The 22473-nt window shown below is 44.5% G+C and overlaps 1 protein-coding gene across 2 annotated transcripts in view; it reads left to right on the forward strand.

Moving 5' to 3' along the window:
- The window catches only part of LOC135523900 (vesicle transport through interaction with t-SNAREs homolog 1A-like), a 170698-nt gene that overhangs the window by 111191 nt on the left and 37034 nt on the right, over window positions 1–22473 (forward strand). Inside the window, exons 6-7 of one of the 2 annotated variants that reach the window (XM_064950906.1) lie at window positions 7318–7388; window positions 9650–9711. In XM_064950906.1, coding sequence (XP_064806978.1) covers window positions 7318–7388; window positions 9650–9711 — 133 coding nt within the window. Of the gene's footprint in view, window positions 1–7317; window positions 7389–9649; window positions 9723–22473 lie in introns of both variants that reach the window. The other variant, XM_064950907.1, reaches the window with a different exon arrangement.

Genomic DNA, 22473 nt, shown 5'->3' on the forward strand with positions numbered 1-22473 from the left:
TCTTCAGCACAACTTTTACATTTCTGAGAGAGGGGACACCGTTAAACATTTCATTACATGTGTATCATTCAGAGCGAGGCCCTGTACACTACAACCAAGGACTTAATGTCAACTCAGCACCGCTCCAGCAGCAGAGTCTTTACAGCAGGATGCCATTGGGCCCTATTCTTCTGCAACGACCTCATCCGTCTTCTCAGTTGGAGTGTGTGCTTTACCAGTAATGCGCTCTCGGTCTTCCTCCACGCCAAAGACTTGTATAGCACTGTCACCCTCATTTGTTTTAAGCCCCATCCCGGACAGAGACAGATAGAGGCGCTTAGTTGTCTTTACAGAAGATTTCCTGCCGCACCTCCTTTCCCTGTTTATTCCTTGTTCTTTTTGGAGGGGACATGGGGAGAGATGGGGGGGTGCTTGTATTATTATGGTTATTAATACCTGTATTCAGTCTTTTAATCTGCCCTATTTGTCACATGTGACTGTCTGACTGCACTGTTTAATCTGTGTATCCTTCAATCTGTCTCGTCCCTGATTAGAAATTAATGAAGGCAAAAAGAGACATTGTGGCGCGTTGGGTGGAATAGAAGGGAGAGGAAAGGGAGTACAAGCGTCACTCATTCGACAGCGCCCCCCCCCCCCGTTTTTTTTCTCTTCCTCCTCTCTTTGCGCTCTCTCCTTTCTGTCTTGTTTTGCTGCCAGATGTAGCCCTTTTTTTGCGGCGTTTCCCCTAAACAGGCAGCGCAGCACAGCACATGGGCTCTTTGGAGTGCCGCACCTGTGTAGTGTAATCTACTAAGCAGTGGGTTGTTTACGCCGGATTGTTTGGTGTGTTTGAAAGGCCGTCTTTGATCCGCGCAAAGATTCCTCACTTCTCTTTTTTTCTCCCGCCCTCGGTTTTTTTTTACCCTAATGCAGTACCTGCTTACAGTTGGTGGCAGCGGTGGGATCTTTTTTTTTAGGTTTGTTTGTTTGGTGTGGGTTTTTTTCTCCGTCTAACCCAAGGGACCAGGAAATGACAGTGACCACTGACGAGCTTGTCAGGCGCCTTGTTGGCAATGTTTTCTAAGTGTGCATTAATGTGTTTACATCCACGATAGAAAAGCAGCAAGACGGCTGGCCCTTGGATGTACACAGAGAGCTAACATTAATAATATGCATGTCTATCTCTCTTGGCTCAAAGTGTGGGAGAGATTGACTTCATCACTACTTGTATTCATGAGAGGCATTGACATGTTGAATGCACCGAGCTGTCTGTTTGAACTACTGGCGCCCATGCACCAGAGGTCTCTTCACAGTCCCCAAGTCCAGAACACACTACTACATAGAGTCATGACTACATGGAACTCTATTCCACATCACGTAACTGATGCAAGCAGTAAAATTTAAATTAAAAAAAAAGAAGATAAAAATACACCTTATGGAACAGCAGGGACTGTGAAGCGACATACGCACTATACACACATACACATGGATTTGGGGATACATTACAAATACAAATTAAGCCATTATTAAAGCAATTGTTAAATTTTTTACATGAAAATATTTACCTATATTACCTCATTTAAAATGCATACAATTCACCCTCTGCAATTGTTGGATAAAATACCTAAAATTGCATGTAGTTCTGTTTTATTCTAAGTTCAGTGCATTCGAAAAGTATGCAAACCCTTTGACATTTTCCACATTTTGTTACCTTACGGCCTTATTTGAAAATTGATTAAATAGTTTTTTTAATCATCATACACACAATACCCATTAATGAAGAAGCAAAAACTTATTTTTTTAACATTTGAAGAAGAAAAAAATCACATTTACATAAGTCTTCTAACCCTTGAAGCACGTTTTGCCTTGATTACACCCTCAAATCTTCTTGGGTATGACTCTATAGGCTTGGCACACCTGTATTTGGGGAGTTTCTCCCATTCTTCCCTGCAGATCCTCTCAAGCTCTGTCAGGTTGGATGGGGAGTGTCATTGCACAGCTATTTTCAGGTCTCTCCAGAGATATTCAATCGGATTCAAGTCTGGGCTCTGGCTGGGCCACTCAGGGACATTCAGAGACTTGTCCCGAAGCCACTCCTGCATTGTCTTGGCTGTGTGCTTAGGGTTGTTCTCCTGTTAGAAGGTGACCCTTTGCCCCAGTCTGAGGTCCTGAGCGCTCTGGACCAGGTTTTCATCGAGGATCTCTTTTCCCTTGATCCTGACTAGTCCCTGCTGCTGAAAAACATCCCCACAGCATGATGCTGCCACCACCATGCTTTACAGTAGGGATGGTGCCAGGATTCCTCCAGGTGTGAAGCTTGGCATTTAGGCCAAAGAGTTCAATCTTGGTTTCATCAGACCAGAGAATGATGTTTCTCAATATGAGTCCTTTGGGTGCCTTTTGGCAAACTCAAATGAACTGTCATGTGCCTTTTACTGAGGAGTGGCTTCCGTCTGGCCTGATTGGTGGAGTGCTGCAGAGATGGTTGTCCTTCTGGAAGGTTCTCCCATCTCCGCAGAGGAACTCTGGAGCTCTGTCAGAGTGACCATCGGCTTCTTCTCCCCCGATTGCCCAGGCGGTCAGCTGTAAATAGAATGTTGGTGGTTCCAAACTTCTACCATTTAAGAATGATGGAGGCCACTGTGTTCTTGGGGACCTTCAATGCTGCAGAATTGTTTTGCAGGCCCAATTTTTCAGTTTTTGATTTGTTAAAGAAGTTTGAAATATCCAATAAATGTCGTTCCACTTCATGATTGTGTCCCACTTGTTGTTGATTCTTCACAAAAAAATACAGTTTTATATCTTTATGTTTGAAGCCTGAAATGTGGCAAAAGGTCGCAAAGTTCAAGGGGGCCGAATACTTTCGCAAGGCACTGCATTTGTATATTGTGGGGTACAGAGATGAGGTAGTCATTGAGAAATCTTTTTACTCCTGAATTTATTTATGCGTTCCATAACAAAGTGGTTTAATACATATTTACTCAACACATTTCAGTTGTACATTTCTTATTAATTTGTAAACATTTTGAAAAACATAATTCCACTTTGGCATTATGGGGTATGGATGGAAGAAGTGCAGGAACTGTCCATTAGACTATGTTCACCGAAATTCACAAATGGCATTATGCTATAGAGACGACCTGATTATTCACTGTTAATGGTTTATACACATTTTCCATGACTTCTCTATGACTTTTAACACATATGTTCATGACTATTAATATAGTCTACATGGAAAAAGTAAGCATTATTAAACCTGGAAAGCTGCTGTGTCTGATCCCATGTAGACCTACCACCTCCTGCCGTTGTGCCCTTGATTAAGGCACTTAGCCCCCCACATAGAACTGTACTGTTAGTCACATGTTATCAACATGTGGTCAACCCTCGATCTGGAGAGCTCCAAGGTGTGCAGGACTGGCTTTTTCAACATTACAACCAAATACGTTTGTCTTTATAAAATGATTCCTTCATTCAATAAGTCCGAAATCAAATGGATAAGGTAGGCTGTTTCAAAGCAAGGTATCTGACTAGACATGTTTATATATAAGGCCCAAATATTCATGTTTTGGGGGAGATCAACATGAAACATATTCTAATAGCCTAATTGACAAATAACTTAATGCGTTAAGTTATTTGTCAATTAGGCTATTAGAATATGTTTAATGTTGTCACAATGACATGGCTATTGTTTAATAGCGGGGAATCCCAGCTTTCCAACGGTGCAGATTTATTTAGGCTCTACAGTGCAGGTGGAAAGGCAACAACGAAATTAATGCTTAGTTAGCTATAGTTAACTTGTAGCAGTTCTCTCGCTTGGTTATGTTTTCGATTGGTGATCTTGTTAATCTGCCTGTGATTATTTTGAACCTGCTGCTGAAATGTCGCTCTCTCTCTCTCTCCTCGGGCAACAACGGCCCACTCTCACTGGCACACGCAGCACCACAGATACAAGGCTCATTCCGATAATGGCTGATAAGTCGTTTTTACATTTTTTATTCATTAATGTATCTTGTTTAAAAGTGTGCTTTCATGAGTTACATTCACAAAAAGTTTGGAATTTTTCAATACTTACAAACCCTCATTTGACAACTTGCAACGTTTCCAATCTGCGCAAATCTCGAACAACCTACTGTCACTCAAAGATTCACAGATTAGCAGCAAATAAACTTGAACTTCTTTCCGCTTTGATCAACCTTTTTTGCCTCAGTGTGTGAATCTGGGCCAGCGATCGGCTACTTTGTTTTTATAGAGGAGCACTGAGTTTATTGTAAATTGAGACCATATCCTTTCCCCCTCCCCCCAATATAATCTACTTTCCTCAAATAACTGTTCTTCTCTATGAAGTAACGATAGAAGTGGCCTATTCCAATGGACTACATAGACACTGAAAATAGCATTCAATACCTGTCAATACCGTGACTGTGGTCAGGTGAGAGAGTCAGGTACTGCAGATGGAAATGTACTTTAACAAACTTAGTGTGCATGGTGAGAGAGAGACAGAAGTAAAGATGGAACAGTGGGAGATAGAGATGGGTAAAGGGTGATCCCCTTTACCCCTCTGGGGAAGGCCGTGTGTGTACATAGCTAATGGTCTCTCTGTGTGTGTGTGTGTGCGTGCGTGCGAGATAATGGGATGGTGAATATGTGTATGAGGGTGAGAGAGAATGGGATGGTGAATATGTGTATGAGGGTGGGAGAGAATGGGATGGTGAATATGTGTATGAGGGTGAGAGAGAATGGGGTGGTGAATATGTGTATGAGGGTGGGAGAGAATGGGATGGTGAATATGTGTGTGAGGGTGAGAGAGAATGGGATGGTGAATATGTGTATGAGGGTGGGAGAGAATAGGTGTGTGGATGCATGGGGTACAGTATATGTTGGGCGGAAATGGATGAGTTAGTCGATAGATGGGTGTGAAGGCTTCCCAGCTGATTCAGTTCGTTAGAGTTCGTGCATATATTATGATGCTGTTTTCTGACGTTTTTGTTTGTTTTGGACTTCGTAGCCGAAGTCTACGCCCCTTCGTTGGTGATTGATTGAAGAATCCCTACTGTTGACCAATCAGTCAAATGTATTTATAAAGCCCTTTTTACATCAGCCGATGTCACAAAGTGCTATACAGAAACCCAGTCTAAAACCCCAGACAGCAAGCAATGCAGATGTAGCAGCACGGTGGCTAGGAAAAATTCCCTAGAAAGGTAGGAACCTAGGAAGAAACCTAGAGGAACCAGGCTCTGAGGGGTGGCCAGTCTTCTTCTGGCTGTGCCGGGTTGAGGTTATAACAATAGTCTTTGATGTCATTCAGTGAGTGATGACTCGTTTTCAAGCAAATTTCTTAATTGAAAAATACTGCTCCAATCATGTAAAATTGCATGACTAAGATCTCCTCTGCAAAAACATCCAGATCAATTCTAACTATTTTGAGGAAGTGTATACTGGCTATGCCGTCTCAAAAAGGGCAAAAGGTACCACTGCCAATTTGCTCTCGTTTCTCAAGCAAAGATCTTTTAAGGGAGTATGCGAGCACACTCATTTGGTTCGGCTAGCAGAGTTCAGCTCGGCGCCAGTCGATCTGAAGCATGCGGAAAACTTTAGTGTGTCTGAGAGGTAGGGAGGTTTGGACAAGCTTGGCTTGGGTGGGCAAGGATGGGAGGTTTGGATAAGCTTGGCTTGGGTGGGCAAGGATGGGAGGTTGGATGGGAGGTAGGGACAAGCTTGGCTTGGGTGGGCAAGGATGGGAGGTTGGGGAAAGCTTGGGTGGGGTAAAGGGGGGAGAAACCGGGGAGGTGAAGAGGGAGGGATGGGTTTGGCTTGCGAGAGTTTGAGAAGGAAGGATTTAACTATACTACAATGTCATTTTTTTGTTTTTTTGTGATTTGCAAACCTGCTGTAATATGAATGAGTTCTGGACAGATTAGGATATGTCAAGTATTTGGTGCGGCAGTTGGACTAGTAACCGAAAGGTTGGAAGATTGAATACCCGAGCTGTGGTTCTGCCCCTGAACAAAGCAGTTAACCCACTGTTCCTAAGCCATCTTTGAAAATAAGAATTAGTTCTTAACTGACTTGCCTAGTTAAATAAAGGTAAAATAAATCAAATAAAAATTGTTATTCCTTGTATGTCTTTATAGCTCAGATTCAATGGTGGTTATTGGTGAGAGTGGAGAGGGGCTCTATCCAAGGGATTGGGACAGGGGGATTGGGAGGGCATCAGAAACTTCTCTGGGGTGAATTTAATTTACAAGGTAATAGAAACTGAGCACAATACTTCAGTGGTAGTCTTTCTCCAATGTACAGTATGAACAATGAGATATTTCTGTATTTCATTTTCAATAAATGTGCAAAAATGTATCCACTTATTTTCACTTTGTCATTATGGGGTATTGTTTGCAAGAAAAAATATATATCTAATTGAATTCAGGCTGTAACACAACAAAATGTTGAAAAGGTCAAGGGGTGTGAATACTTTCTGAAGGCACTGTATTAAATGGGTCATATCTTCCACTTTTAACGTTGAATAAATGACTGTGAACATTTCTATTTCAGAATCTAGACATACATTATGTTAGAGCACACTAGAAGCACACTAGAAGGAGTATAGTCACACCCAGATGCTGTCTGTATCATCTATGGTTCACAGATCATAGGGTCTTACAGGAGGCATGTATAGGTTTAAAAAGGACCCAAAATGGCCACTTTCATCATCATTACCCCTAAAATGGTTTGTGACACAACTGTAAAAGGAATATCAAACATCCTTCTTCCCAATGACGTTTCTATCTTCAAATTGCCAGAACAGTCTGAGATGTTTCCAGGTCTTCCTGACGTGCAGCCGCCCATATCTATTCTAAGAATATGGCATTAAATTAGGATTCGTTGCTAGTGGTGGCGAAGCTTATAGTTCTGTTGCACAGCTGATCCAGGCTCAATTTAGCTGTGCTAAGTAAGGCTTAGCTAGGCCAGACATGGGTTTTTGGCCCAATGTTCTCTAATGTTCTAAGGTTAGTGGGCTGGTTAAGCTGAAGCCAGGTGTCTGCTACAATAGCTTACACACACAAACACCTCGCACATACTGTGGGTCTTAATGCACACCTCAATGCCTATCCGCTTTAGCTGTGGACTAGACTATTTGGCAACAGAAGCAGAGCACTTAAGAAATGGACTTAAATCACTGGTTCAAGTTCGGGGCTTAGTGCTGTCATGTCCTTAAGTAAGGCACTTAGCTTCAACTTCTCTCAGAAAAGGTTCAGTTAGGAATCAAAGGGAAGACGGGTGTATCCCAGGCACAGCGTACCCATGCTTACCTATACTGTGTTCCTCCTCTCTTTTGTCTTTCAGAACAAGTGGGCCAAGAGATCCTGGCTAACTTGCACAGTGACCGCGAGAAGATCCAGAGATCCAGAGACCGGGTGAGAACAGTTGCGTGCGCACATTCAGGACACACGCGCGCCGGACACGAGCCGCTACCCTCATAATCTAACGAGTGTGTAAAGGCCTGCGCTAGAAGGACAGTGGGATTGAAGGCAAGGACAAATGGCGGATGACAACAAGGCGTTGTGGTTGGTTAGGGACGTTCACCACCTCCACCGCTGTGTTCATGAAGGCATTGTGTGTCCCATGTAAGATGATGTAAGACTGTCTAATTGAACACACAAGCATCCACACACAGAAACGCGCACACACACACATGCACGGACGGACAAACACACACACACACTGACTGCATAAAGAACTGAGTATTAGGCCTCGCATCTCTCTCTCACTTTCTCCTCTTCTTCTCTCATCTCTATCACACTTAGAGCTTTAGACTCTGACCCTCTCTCCCCCCCTCCCCAGACAGACAGACAGTCAGACAGACAGACAGGTAGAGCAGAGAGAGCCCCAGCACGGGGAGGGGCCCTCTGACGGCACCCTCTACGGAGAATGCTTTAAGATCACAACATGGCAGTGGGCCTCGCAGGCGATTTCAAAGGAAATCAAACATCTCCTTTCAAAAGGTCTGCCTGCCGCTAAGGAGGATAGTCCCTCGCTTTCTCTCCCTCGTTTTCTCTTTCCCATGAGCCTGCACAGGCCCCCCTCTTCCTTTTAAAGACAGTTTGTGGGGTAAAAAAAGAGGGGGGGTAGGAGAAGAAAAACATGATGTGAAGACACACAGGATGGATGGATCGGTAAACGTCGTTCTTGCATGAAAAAGACAGAGGATGAAGGCGTTTGGGGGGCATCGTTTAAGCATAAATACAGAGATGCACACTTGCATTCACAAGCAGTGGCGCACACACACACACACAGCAGGAGACATAGCTTTTCCCTACAGTCAAAGCAGGTGTGAAAGTTTATTGAAATGATTTTTTTCTGGTATCAATGGAGGTCGACAGCAGTCCCTTGAACTTGGGGACAAAAGTAGATGTCCTTTTTTAACGTTACTCACTGAGGCCCCGTCACCAATCCTCACAGTATATGAGCTCCTTAAATACTTCATTACAATGTATTGTTTGCCTTATTGCCTCATCAATCTTAAGCTATATCTCATAAATGGGCCCTTTGATATGGCTGAGAGAGAGAGAGAGAGAGAATGAGAGAACAGCCAGAGTGTGAGATTGATTCAGAAAGTGAGAGAAAGACAGAGTGGAAGGAAAGAGTGTGAGATTGATTCAGAGAGAGAGAGAGTGTGGTATTTTGGGAGAAAAGTGGGAAGTCTCTGGGGAGCGATCCATCCATGGGGTTTGAGAGAGACATCAGGCGGCTGTGGGGCTGGTGTCAGAGCCAGCAGCCGAACCCGCCCAGAACCACATCTGAGCCTGCTCAGCCTGGCAACCAGCATGGTCCTCCAAACAGCATGCCAGAACAACCCTCACGTGGAGAGAGCGAACGAAAGGAGAGTAGTAACCAGAACTTGTTTGGGTTACGACACGATTCCATACGTGTTATTCCATAGTGTTGATGGTTTCACTATTATTCTACAATGTAGAAAACAGTACAAGTAAAGAAAAACCCTCGAATGAGTCGGTGTGTCCAAACGTTTGACGGGTGGTGTCCGTCACGCTCCTCGTGTCACAGAGGCTGAAAACAAAAACAAAAATGTGACCCCCAAAAAGAGAGCGAAAGATAAAAGAGAGATACTGAAGGATATTCATTATTGCGCACGGGACATCGTAAGTACTGTTTAGTACAACACAGCACGGACGTCGGTCGAGACATCTCTCCATGTTGCTTTTTACCTCGACCCCTTAGTTGTTTGTACGAAGCAAGCAGTTGTGGGGGGGGGACAAGAACCAGTCACAATAATGAAAAGAGTAACATTTTGCAGATGGATCCGACTGTGCCATTAGTGTGTAGATGTGAAAGTAGGAATAATCCAAAACCACAGCGAACCTGAAGGCTCCAATCCTGCACAATGCCTTATATACAATGTGTTCAGTCACTCTGTGTTCCTTCGACCATACATGTTTATCTTTCAAATTCCGGGCCCTTCTCTCGTTCTTTGTTTGTCTCTCTGAATCTTTTTCTGTCTCTCATTTTTATCCCAGTTTTATTCTCTGCATTTCCCACATTCTTCCCCAGAGACTCTCTCCCAGTCTCACTCACCCCTCAATGCCCTCAACCTCCTACATGGACTGTGTATGTCTCTGTGTCACACCTGTCCTTTCTTCCCCCTCCGCCCTGCTTCTAGCTGAGAGAGACCGACGCCAACCTGGGCAAGAGCTCCCGCATCCTAACGGGAATGCTGAGAAGGTAAGAGGCAGGTAGGGACCTTTTGATTCTAACGCGCCTCTCTGCAGATGTCTCCACCTGTGTCATCAGCCACGTTCACGTCCCCTCATTTAGACCCAAGTGCACTCGAAAAGGGCCCTAATAGGCAGTCATACGGTGTACACAGGTGGCAAGTACATGCGTCATAAAGCACGTACAGAAACTCATGCGCACTCAAACCCACATCTTATTTATACCGAATGCAAACTGTACTGTGGTTCTCCATAATTCTAGTGGGGAAAGTATGTCCATGTGTTCGAAAACTGTTGTCTTATGAGCGCACAGTATGCGAAGTCCCCATACGTTGTGTGTGATGTAGATGACTCTTTTCTGTGGTTAACTATGGTATAGTTCCATCAGTCTAACGCAGAATGATACTGCATAAGAGCTGTCCGACAACCAATACTGGATGCTTTTTCGAAGAACAAGAAAAACACAAGCTGTACGCAGTACACTCCGGCAATTTTTGAAATTGTCCGTAATTTTCACAAACACACATACCACCACCCCTCGCCAACTCGCGCTCTCTGTCTCTCTCTCTCTCTCTCTCTCCTTCTTTCTTCCTTACTCTTACTCACATCTGTTCACTCACAAGCATACCCCCCCCCTCTCTCTCTCTCTCTCTCACACACACGCACGCACACACACACACACACTCAGCTTAATGTCTTGTCACATCTCCATTTTATAAAGTGCCTCTGCGCCTACCCCTGAACCGTGACGCCACGGTTTTGTTTCTTTTCTCTTTTTTTATTTTTTTATTTCCCAGTGTGGTTTTTTGATTAAGAGTAATATGTAAATGACACCAGCTAAATTTAAAATCCCTGTGCTAGGAAGGAAGTGCCAATTGAAATAGATGCTTCAGTGGCTTTAGACAATCAGGGGCCGGCGCGGGCGGTGTGGGAGTGCTAGCAGGAGACCAGGCAGGGCTGTGACGCCGACTGTAACCAATATTTCTGCATAGGTCTCCATTTTGTCAAGTCTGATTAGAGGAGGCCTGGGCTCGCCTGGTGTCACCCAGAGCTGTCCAGAAATCATTCATCATCCTGCCCCCTTTCCCATGTCCTCCCCCGCTGCCTCTCCTCCCCGTACCACCTCCACCCGGGCGCTAAAGTAAATAACACCCACTTATTTCAATATTATCATATTAATGTTAAAGTTCAGCTGTCACCTAATGGGAAGACTTAATCAAACGTAGCATTTAAGAGCGGTAGCGCCTGCCTAGCGCTCGCAGGCTCGCGTCTTTCTCTGGTTAGCCCCGACTCTCAAATCAGGATTTATTAGGTCTTTCTAAAGCTGGTTGGACCCCCAACCTCTTCCCAACCGCTGTCTTGCTTTCTGCTTCACGGGGCTTCCCATTCTTCTTTTGACAAATACCAAGCATTTTTACTCCTCTTTCCTTTAGCGTTTAGAGAAAAGAAAGTCTTTGGTTGTACGGTTTTGTTTACGTTTTTTTGCATCTCTAAAAGTAATTTATAACCAGGAAAGGGGACAAAGAAGCAAAAGTGTCACATGGTGTAGTTTTGATATTAAGACCGTCTACTGTTTTTGTGAATTTCGTTACTTGCTCCTGTAGGTTTCACACATTTGATTGTTGTATTTTTATTAGTCATGTAAAATGTTGCACTGTTTTGGGGGGGGGGGGGGGGGGTTGGTGTTGGCGACCTTCATTTAGTAGGCTTGCTGTGTTTTGTGTTATATGTAAATGAGGCCAGTAGGGGAACCTCTGCTGCTATGCAACTTCAGCTGTGCAGCGCAAATTAGCTTCTGGTACTCATTTGCTACTCTCCTTTTCAACTTTTTAATACTGATACTCTTTCTAGCTTAACTGTTTGAGGGTGCCTTACCTCGTATTGACCCTGCTAAAAAAAAAACACATTTCACTGCGCCTATAAATATTTTTTAATTTTTTTTATTGACTGTTTAACGCTTTGAATGCAATATGTGTAATGTAGTTTGATCAATACTGAAATTGCTTGGATATTAAAAAGTGAGTGAAAAAGGACAGGATTGCTCAGCGAGAGGGAAGGTAAGATAACGTCGTAGCGGATTTAAGTTGAGGCGTTGGTCTTTCCACCTCTACTTTCTCTGTTTCTCCTGGTTGATCCAGAGGAGAGGAGAGCCACTATGAATGCTGGGTATCACTCCAGCTGCGCATCAATTACACACTCATTAGTAGATCTGTTCTTTTGGTTCAAGGCAGCTAATTAACTGAATGAAACTGAGAAAGAAACCTCACTTCTCAAAGAAATACTCTTTAAGATCCACACGTCTGAGTTAGCTGTTGGTCGAGTGACACAGTCGAATAGTAGTTCTTTAACGGCTTAAGTTAATGTCCACGATACTAATTGGTTGAAATGAAACCCTGAATCTACAGGACTGGAGTTGACTAAACCCTGTCCTATGCTAGTCCTCCTCGACAGTACATGCCCTGGCATGTCATAGTCCCTCAATTACTTAGCCTCGTGTTGGCTGGTGGAGGGCTTCTTCCTCAGCACACCCTTAAATTATTCATCCAATCATCTGGGCTCCTGAGGGTTTTAAATAATATGGTCATGGTGATCTCATTAAAGTTGAATGCTAATATATAATATATATTATTGTTATTATTATTTTTTATTTTATTTTTTTAAGTAGTAAAGTCAATGATACTCGATCGGGAGTTAAGCGGTATGAAATTGATCGTGCACAATTAGAACGCTCCCCATTATCAATGGCCACTGGTGCTGGTAAGCTGCAGTTCTTTTCAATGACGAGCTGCCAGGACATCTGCAAATGTCGTGTTTAAGAGGTATCCAGGAATAGTGACCCGTGATTGAGTCACGACCCATATCAGTCGAGTCATATCGATAAACTTTCGGAATCATATCAATTCATTAAGAGGATTGCATATTATCACACTGCGTATATCCTCAATGACAGATGGAAGCTGTCAGATGGAAGCTGGACCTTCCCGTGCTAGAACTTGGGAAGAGGAATGCTGGCAGTAAGACCTGAGCAGTAGGCAGTAGTGTCTCTGTGTTTTGAGGTCTTTGTTGGTGGTACCACTGGCCTCTGAGTGGTGTAACGATCGGCTGGTGGTGGAAGCCATGGCTGATTAGAGGAGCCACAGGCCCCAGCTCTCTCCTCAGTTATCTCAGTGCCATGGGGCGCTGACATTACAGCCCTCACACTGCGGTCACAAAATGGCTCCCATGACTTTGCCCGACAGAGGTGGACTGTCTGTGGTGGGAACGGAGCCGACTCCTGCTGCTACGGCAATCATGTCCAGCATCTCCTCCCAGCCACAGCACACAGCAGAACAGAGCGGTCGGAGAGTTAAGATGCAGCTCCAAACCCAGTTTATGACCGCTGGGGTTCTGGAGGGTTCTGGGAAGGTGGGGCTGGATGGGGAGGCAGTGTGAAGGGCAAGGGAGGCAGGGTAGGAGGGATTGGTCTTGTTCTCGCTTGCGGCTGATCCCACATGCAGGTGGTCGAGTCAGTCGCCAAGCAGATCAAAAAGTCAAACCCCTGGGTGGACCTCTCTTTGAAATGGGAATGGGGCCGAGATATCAGACAGAAAACATAAGCAAGCCCCGGCCGCAGAAGGGCTCCATATTCATGGCGTTAGCCGGGCTGGCAGAGGCAGGCAGGGGCCCCAGCCTTCAGAGGAGGGCTCTGGTCGCTCTGGACACTGATTAAGAGATCAGCACTTGGCCTGGTGACGCTAGACCCAGCATGCTAACTCCCTTCAGCTCCAGAGAACCCACCAATGACCGACAGTGTGCAAGAGCAGCGCACCTTAGCCCATTCGCTAACTTTCTCCCTCCTGGCCAATATTCTATACTAATATTATACTGAATGCTATACTACACTAGTAGCCCTCAACCTGGGCTAGCTCACTTGAGCCAGGGCTTATACACTGCAAACTGGACTACCAGTGCTGCGGTAGAGCTAACAATTCTGTTCAGGCTTACTTGCATCCTGACCAGGATAACCTTACGTGTATAATACAGTATGTCTCGTTTTGTTCATAAAATGTCCAAATCGATTGTTATTATTGCTAGTACATGCAACGACAGTTAAAGAAACCCTGGGTTGTTAGGACATTTTGTCCACACATTCACGTGTTCACACCCGCTCCCTTCAGGAAAGCAGCTGGAGACAGGCCTCTCTCCCTTTTTGATTCACTGGAAAGTGGAGTTGCAACGATGGGCTTTCTGGAGAAAGAAGAAGAAGAAGAAGAAGGAGAAAGAGAAAAGAGTGCGGTTGCGTTCGTTCGCCTGTTTGCCAGTCCCATTAAAGTGACATTTGCAAACAATGTCAGGAGGGAAGGAGATCAAAGAGCGCCGCCTCAGAAAAGCGCTGGGAGAAGGGAGCTCTGATGTCCTGAAGATCTCCAAATTTAGACCCGTTCCTCCAGTATTGGCTGAGTTTCTCTCTTTCCCAGTGCTGCAATATTAACTATGTGATATATAGGTCATATAATTAATGGAATTCAGCTCCACCAGTGGGCTGTGGCTGGATGCAAATGGAAGGAAGTCTTGGGGGCCCTCTTGAAGCCTTGCTGTGAAGTCAAACAAAAATATTTGATATTTTTTGTAATTGAAGCTGAAAGACAGAACAAATTATAGTTCAGTGTGTGTGTTTTTTTTCCTTCTCTCTTCTCGTTCCTCCACTTTAGTCCTTTTTTTCCCTGTTCTTTTATTGATTTGGTTTGTCTTTTTGGAGGAGGAACGGAGGAAAAGCCTTGTTAAGATGCGAGAGTCGGGGGAGTGCGAGAGAGGCTTGGGTGGAGCAGTGGCGGAGGGGGCAAGGCATCTTCTCCCTCTTCGCGTGCACTCCCACACACACACACACACACACACAGGAACTGCACACATCGCCTAATGTACACACACACACAATCTCTCACTAGAACGAGTACAATCAGTCTATTTCATTTTCAGCTGGTTGAAGGCGATAACCTGCTATCGAGTTTTCACCCAGGCGTGCGCCATAATACCTATGGAAAAAATCACAATGATCTTTTGCGGAAGATATATAATGGATTTCCTATTCCTGTCGCCAAAGTATTCTGGTCATACTGGGGCCTGAGCACTCGCACTGCCGTCCCAGGTCCAGCACACCAGGGTAGACTTTACTCACGTCTCCGCATCCCGACCAACTCTGTAATGAGAGCTGCTGTTGGACCTCACCTGTCCGCTACAATTCTGATGATGTGATGTTCATCTCTTCCAACTCCGACTATCTGAATCACCTCAACTTAATCTTTGGGCCAACAAGCCTTTTTTATTAGCCTGCTCATTAGGACGAGTCACATCCACGTGATGACCGTCTGTCGAACGTCTAACAAAGTCAACGGTTGATGAGTCTGAAGAGGTTTGGTTTCGATAGTTTAAAGGAACATGTTTGATCAAAGGTCCATTGGGTAATATTTCCAGTTGAACTCATTTCTTCAAGCCAAACAGGCTGGAATAGCCCATAGCCTAGCGCATATCGCCTATCCCGAGAGTGGCGGACCAATCCCAACGGATGCCTCTGATCTGTTCTTCCGTGTTGCGGCGGATAATTTGTACTCCGTTCCCTCTCGTCTCTCGATTTTATTCAGCATGGCTGATATCACTTTGGCGTTTGCTTTTCCTCCCTCTGGGTCGGCCTATCTGCTCCCTCTGTGAACTTCTCGTGTTTTACTCTTCTGTTTCCCTGGCAAACGAGTGAAGGACCAAAGCGTGAACCGTAGCTGGCTACCTCTTTCGCCCATCGCTGGTGAAGGCAGCTGGCTTTTGTTAGTGTGTATGTGTGTGTGTTTGCGGTACACAAGCGTTCAGTAGGGGATACAGTGGTACAGTAGGGACAGCGTTTTAGAGCTCAGTGCCAAGTGTACAATGCTGAAAGACTTTATGAGAGCAGGCCTCTGTGGATTGGAGAACTTTATCTAGACTAGATCCGTGTACAGAGGGGCTTCATCACCAATCTACATAAATACGTTGATTGTGTAGCTATGGAAGCAATGGCAGACTAGGAGGAGCTCCAGCTCGTGTCAATCACAGAGATAGTCGGTGCTGCTCAGTACACTTTAAAAAAAAATACAAAAAAACGGGAGAAATGGTCAGTCTTGTGTATTCCACCACAGCGTTCCTCTTTGAGTTTGTGGAGTTGTAAGTGGGCCTACTGGCTGGCAGAAACCTTTTGGTGTGAGAAACAATAGCTTATCCGTGTACTTGAAGGCTTTTTATTGTTGTTGCGTGTGTTCTTTTACAGTACATTCAGTTTAGTGAGATAGGTACGTGTGTGTGTTTCCGCTAGTGTGTGTTTCCACTAGTGTGTGTGTGTGTTTACGCACACGTGTGTGTCTGGCTGCTGGGACAATGACAGGGTGCGCCTGAGCCTCATTACCAGCCACTCTGAGCCAAACAAGCAGCACTGCCACCTATCTCTCTCTCTTTCTCTCTCTCTCTCTCTCTCTCTCTCTCTTTCTATCTCTCTTTCTCTCTCTCTTTCTATCTCTCTCTCTTTCTCTCTCTCTCTCTTTTTTGCTCTCTCTATCTCTTTCTCTCTCCCCCGTTAGAGAATGCTGATGGGACGCTTTTGGGGAAAGGAGAAAGACACAAACAAGCCTGGGCTGCAGAGAACGGGGTTGTTTACAAGGGCAAAGATGGGCTCATGTTTTATATAAGGAATGCCTTTGTCTATTGAGGGACGCGACTGTTTACTGACTAGCTCTGGCTTTCTCTTCTCTGCATCATTAGCTGTATGGGGGTCAGATACTGCTTGTGTTTTTCTAGGTTTTGTTGAGATATTTGACTTACTATATATACAGTGCTAATATGTGATGCCAGTCTAATATGTGATATCGTTCTAATGTGATGTCAGTCTAATATGTGGTCAGTCTAATATCTGATATCGTTCTAATGTGTGGTATCAGTCTGTCATTTCCCTACTTTTGGATTGTCTTGGAAGATGCCTGTAAATTGCCCGAAGTGTGCAGTCCTGTGCAATGCTTCCAATTGATTTCAATTCCAGATAAGGTTAGTGCTGCACATGGCCATGTAACCTTTTAAAGACGACGAGCAGGTGCAGCCACAGCATCCTATCAATCAACTAGTTTTCCGCCCTAGAAGAGGGACTTTTACTGTCGTACTTTTCCCAACACCGTGAGGTCAACCCCGTGTGACATTGAGGTGATGGTTTTATTCGCCCTCTCTGGTTGTGTTCCGGTTGAGGCGCTTTTCCCCTCCGACATCGACAGGCCGTTCCGACGAGCTGACTGGAGATCAGTGGCACCCCCCCCCCCCTTGAAGTAGTTCCAGGTGTCACTCCAAGGGTACCCGTCCCGTTTGATCTGCCGTCGAGCTCCAGTCGGGCTGCAGCACCCTCTGATTCGCCCGTCAGACGTCCAAAAGTTCTGCCACTACTTTTGAGTGGTGGCAAGGGAAGCTTGGTGGCTGTGGTATTGACGTGTTGTGGTGTCAGTTAGGACGAACTGGTCTGAATACTGGCTTGAATACTTAACTCTTGAGAGGAGCCACTGGGGGAAGCCTTCATTCCCCACACTGTATAAGAAGACAGCGTGAAGGTGTGACTTCTTCCATATGCTTCTCCAGACCCAGACAAAACACAAAACAGGAGACAAAATAAACATTCAAAAACTGGTTGACGCAGTGATCTCATTCGAAGCCTTGTCGTACGAAGTGCAAAAAACGCCCCCACTCCTCAAACGTGTTCGATGCTATCCCTGCCTTCTGGAGGAATGAAAGAAGAGCTAGTATGCAGAGGACGAAACGGATCAAACGGAAAGGAGGGAATGTTCTGTGGATATCTGTGCAAACACAGACATCTGCACTTCCTCTCTTTCATTCCCTGTTTCCTTCATTCCTTTCTTTTCCACCTACTGTTTTTGCTGAAATTACAGGTGAGCTCCCAAACTGTGGCGGGACCATCCTTTCGTCAGGCAAAAGAAAGAGAGAGAGAGAGAGAGACGCTTCTCGTTGTTTTTTTGCGGGACCCACTCTCCCTTTTGTGTGGCTCGTGATAACTTATTCAGCGCGGCCTGTTCATCCAGGGGTTGAGCGCGGGCGTCCGTCAAGACGAAAATAATGAGGCGACACGGAGAAACTCCTCTCCCCTTCGCCTGGGTCGCATCCGCCACCCCCCTCCTCTTCCACCCTCCCAGCCTACCATTATCAACCAATTTGCCATAATAGGGGGCCTTATTTTGGACATTCTGAAGCAATTAGAACCTATCACACTGTTCCTCCCCTGGCTGTCGTTTCTGCCTGTGTGTGTGTGTGTGTGTGTGTTTACATCTTGGCTCTGCGCTCCTTTGAACAGCTGCCTCAGAGAATGCAGAATGCCACTGCAGATGTGGACACTAGGTATGGATGTGGAAGAGAGGCCTGGTTTGTCGCCATGTTTTAGAGCCGTACTGACCCACGTTGGGTTGGGCAGAATGCCATGCCAGGACATGCCATCACTGTGCCATGCCAAGTTGTTCTGTGCTGGGGTGTTTTAGCCTGTCTTCGTCCGTGTGCAATGGCTGCCAGGATGAAACCGCTGTAGCTAAATGGGCTAACTTCTTTCTATCAGTCTTTGTCTACCCCTCCCTCTTACTGTATATGGACACATTGGTTTCTGGTGACTAAAAAGGATATACTTGACCTTACATTTTTGCTACAGGGAGACTTGGTACAGGGAGACTTGGTACAGGGAGACTTGGTACAGGGAGACTTGGTACAGGGAGACTTGGTACAGGGAGACTTGGTACAGGGAGACTTGGTACAGGGAGACTTGGTACAGGGAGACTTGGTACAGGGAGACTTGGTACAGGGAGACTTGGTACAGGGAGACTTGGTACAGGGAGACTTGGTACAGGGAGACTTGGTACAGGGAGACTTGGTACAGGGAGACTTGGTACAGGGAGACTTGGTACAGGGAGACTTGCTTCAGGGAGACTTGCTTCAGGGAGACTTGGTAATCCCCTCCCACTTTCCAAATTTTTGTTTTACTCATTTTACAAATTCTCAATGAGCGTTTATCTACTTTAAATATTCTGCCCTTTGCCACGGAGTGTAATAATTCATTGGATCACCACTACTCTAGCCTTCAGTGTTGTACTGCCCTCTTAATAGGAAGAAGACATTGTCTGTCAGATTTACTGCAGTTACTGATGAAGCTTTCAGTCAAAGGAATAGACAAATGCAATATCTGTTGACTTATCAGATTATGGAAGACTAGAGTGAATGTATATCATGTCTTTGAGGGGGATCCTTATGTAGCGTTTGTAGACAATTGCATTGATAAAACACATGAAGAAACATCACCTTTGACTATGTTTTTTTGACATCTGGTTGGATGGTTAAGCTGAAACGTTGCTGTTGTTGTTGCATCTCTGATCTCTCTTTGGCTGGGTGTAAAAGCGTGAAATAAATTTAAATTGTTTCTCTTCCATCCTTTTTAATAACGTCTCCCTGTCTTGTCTGTCTCTCTGCCTCTCTCTCCTAACCCATCCTAGCAGTGTGTGTGGGTGCGTTTCGAGGGTGGAGGGGTATGGAGAACACAATGCAAGCCTACTCGTTTTGAGATGTTGACACTCGTGTTGCAGATAGCATAAAAGGTTCCCTTTTATCCCAGTGGTAGGAAAAATAAAAACAGGACCACATTTTGAAGAAGCTGAAGAGTTTGTAGCGTCACTCCCATCAAGCCTGGGCTTTGTTGGCTATGGAGAGTTGAGAGGGGCTCCCGTCATGCCACTTCTCAAGAGTTTCAGTCCCTCGTTTTTTTCAAAGCTTCCAGCCTTGAGAGCTTTTATGATTAACACAATGATAGCGCTTTGGACAATCGAGGTCTGAAAAACAGACCACAGAAGAGAAGACTCCTATCGCTGTTCACTCACTTTGAAAGGACTTGTGTGTAATCCATATTGTCCATATCCTGATTGTACATACTGTATGTATATTGTAATTCCTCTGTCTATATTCTGTCTGTCTATTTTGTGTATTGCTGGCAGCACCATTTCACCAAGTCAAATTGTAGGTACAGTATATGCAAATGTGCTTTGAATAAAGGTTATTCTGATTATAATTGCAACCAAAAAGTTAGCACACGGCCTAGAGTTCCACCAGTACTTTGGAAAAAGCACTTGCTTTTATAGATCGTTTTTTATTTTTCCCACCACAGCAACAAGATGATGTTGGTTGTTATTGTATAAGAGCGTCTGCTAAATGACTTAAATGTAAATGTAATGTAAATGTGTTAAATCCCTCCAATCTGGACACACTGCAGTGAAAATCCACTACACCTCTGAAAGTGTGGTCTGGAAATCCATTAGGGCAGGCCATACAATCAGATGCTCAGCTTCACTTTTTTCGAGAAAAAAATATGAATTGCAAACGATACAAGGAAAACTTATTTTGTAGATACTTTAAAGTTGATTTGGGCATTCAATTTATGAGATGTTGCACTTCAAATCTTCATCCTGCACAGTAAACACTTCTAAAGTAAGATAGTGACCAAACTAGAAAAGGTACATTTCCTGAAGAGAATTTGTGTGCTTGCTTCAGCTGTCTAAAAAGATTGCCATGGTAGTGGGATGTGTTAAATGTACAATTCAAGCTGAATATAAGTTAAAGCAGTTCAATATACACTGAACAATAATCTAAACACTACATGTAAATTGTTGGTCCCGTGTTTCATGAGCTGAAACAAAAAATAATTTTCCACATGCACAAAAATTGTATTTCTCTCAAATGTTGTGCAGAAATTTGTTTACATCCCTGTTGGTGAGCATTTCTCTTTTGCCAAATAATAATCCATCCAACTGACAGGTGTGGCATATCAAGAAGCTGATTAAACAGCATGATCGTTACACAGGTGGACCATTTGCTGGGGACAATAAAAGGCCACTTTAAAACGTTCCGTTTTGTCACGCAACACAATGCCACAGATGTCTCACGTTGGGTGGGCCTTTGCCCTCCAAGGCCCACCCATGGCTGCACCCCTTTCCAGTCATGTGAAATCCATTGATTAGGGCCTAATGAATTTCTTACAGTTGACTGATTTCATTATATGAACTGTAACTCAGTAAAATCTTTAAAATGGTTGCATGTTGCGTTTATATTTGTGTTCGTGACACTATTTCCTCTAACATAAAAAGTATGAATAATGGGAGAACATTTAATTAATCAGATGAACAGTTAATAACATGTGTATGGTCCTCTCTTTAATTAATTGAATCCCAGCCTTAGTATTCAACTGTTCTTTATCTGTATTGTATGTCAGCCATTGGAATGACACACCTCTTGCCTCTATAGAAAACATAGTGTGCACGAATCAGTGTAGGCCTCACTCAGGTCCTCCTCAGTAAATCACAGCAAAGTGTCTTGGACTCTTTGACCCACATCAGCGTGGCCAACGACCCTTCAGGAAGTGACTGATGTCCAGGCTGGACAGGGTTCATGACATCACGTTCGCTTGATGACACTTCTGTGGAAAGCAGCTATTGGGCGATGTTTTGTTCTTTTATACCGCCAGCACACAACCTACAGTGTTTGTGTGTGTGTTGATGCAGTCTGTGAGCTCCTATACTTCTCCATACGTGCCGCTTTGTTTCTGGGACCATGAGAGGAGCGTTTTGTGTCGGTTGCAGTGAAATGTGAGGGGAGTGAGGGAGCTATACAATCACCCACTCCCGTATTGAAGCTCACCCATAAAACTGTGATATTCTAATTGGCTCATCTTAATTAAGCGCCGTGTGTGTGTGTGCGTGCGTGAATGCGCCAAACCGATGTCTCAAGCCGTGCGTGTGCACCGCTGGTGATTCAATTTACTCAGTCTCTCCAAGATAAAGACACACAGCTGCCACTTGTCCTCGTTTTATTTGAACACATTGCTCTCTCTCTCCCGCAATCTCTTGCCTTTCAATGCCATCCTTTCTCCCTCACACATGGCAGAAGATTTTATGTCCTGTCAATGGATTTTATTTTCACCCTCCCCCTTTCTTTCTTTTTTTCCCAATACATTTTTGGTGTTTTAATTTAATAACCAACTTGAGAGAGAGTTCAGTGTCACTTTGCTTACCTGTGAGTCTTCTGGTCCAGCCTTGAATTGTCTGTTAGATAGGTAACTCTTTGTGGCTTACCTAAAAGTCTCTATAAAATACTTTGTTTTGGTTTTGTCTCCAGCAAATCTGATTTAATAGTTACTTATTGATCAGTTAGCTTCACCTATGTCATGTACAGTGGGGCAAAAAAGTATTTAGTCAGCCACCAATTGTGCAAGTTCTCCCACTTAAAACGTTGCTGGTATTTTGGCCCATTCCTCCATGCAGCAGTGATGTTTTGGGGCTGTTGCTGGCCAACTTTCAACTCCAAAGATTTTCTATGGGGTTGAGATCTGGAGACTGGCTAGGCCACTCCAGGACCTTGAAATACTTCTTACGAAGCCACTCCTTAGTTGCCCGGGCGGTGTGTTTCGGATCATTGTCATGGTGAAAGACCCAGCCACGTTTCATCTTCAATGCCCTTGCTGATGGAAGGAGGGTTTCACTCAAAAACGTACGATACATGGCCCCATTCATTCTTTCCTTTACACGGATCAGTCGTCCTGGTCCCTTTGCAGAAAAACAGCCCCAAAGCATGATGTTTCCACCCCCATGCTTCGCAGTAGGTATGGTGTTCTTTGGATGCATCTCAACATTCTTTGTCCTCCAAACATGACGAGTTGAGTTTTTACCAAAAAGTTATATTTTGGTTTCATCTGACCATA

Source organism: Oncorhynchus masou, chromosome 31 (assembly GCF_036934945.1).
Source record: "Oncorhynchus masou masou isolate Uvic2021 chromosome 31, UVic_Omas_1.1, whole genome shotgun sequence".
NCBI classification, from domain to species: domain Eukaryota; kingdom Metazoa; phylum Chordata; class Actinopteri; order Salmoniformes; family Salmonidae; genus Oncorhynchus; species Oncorhynchus masou.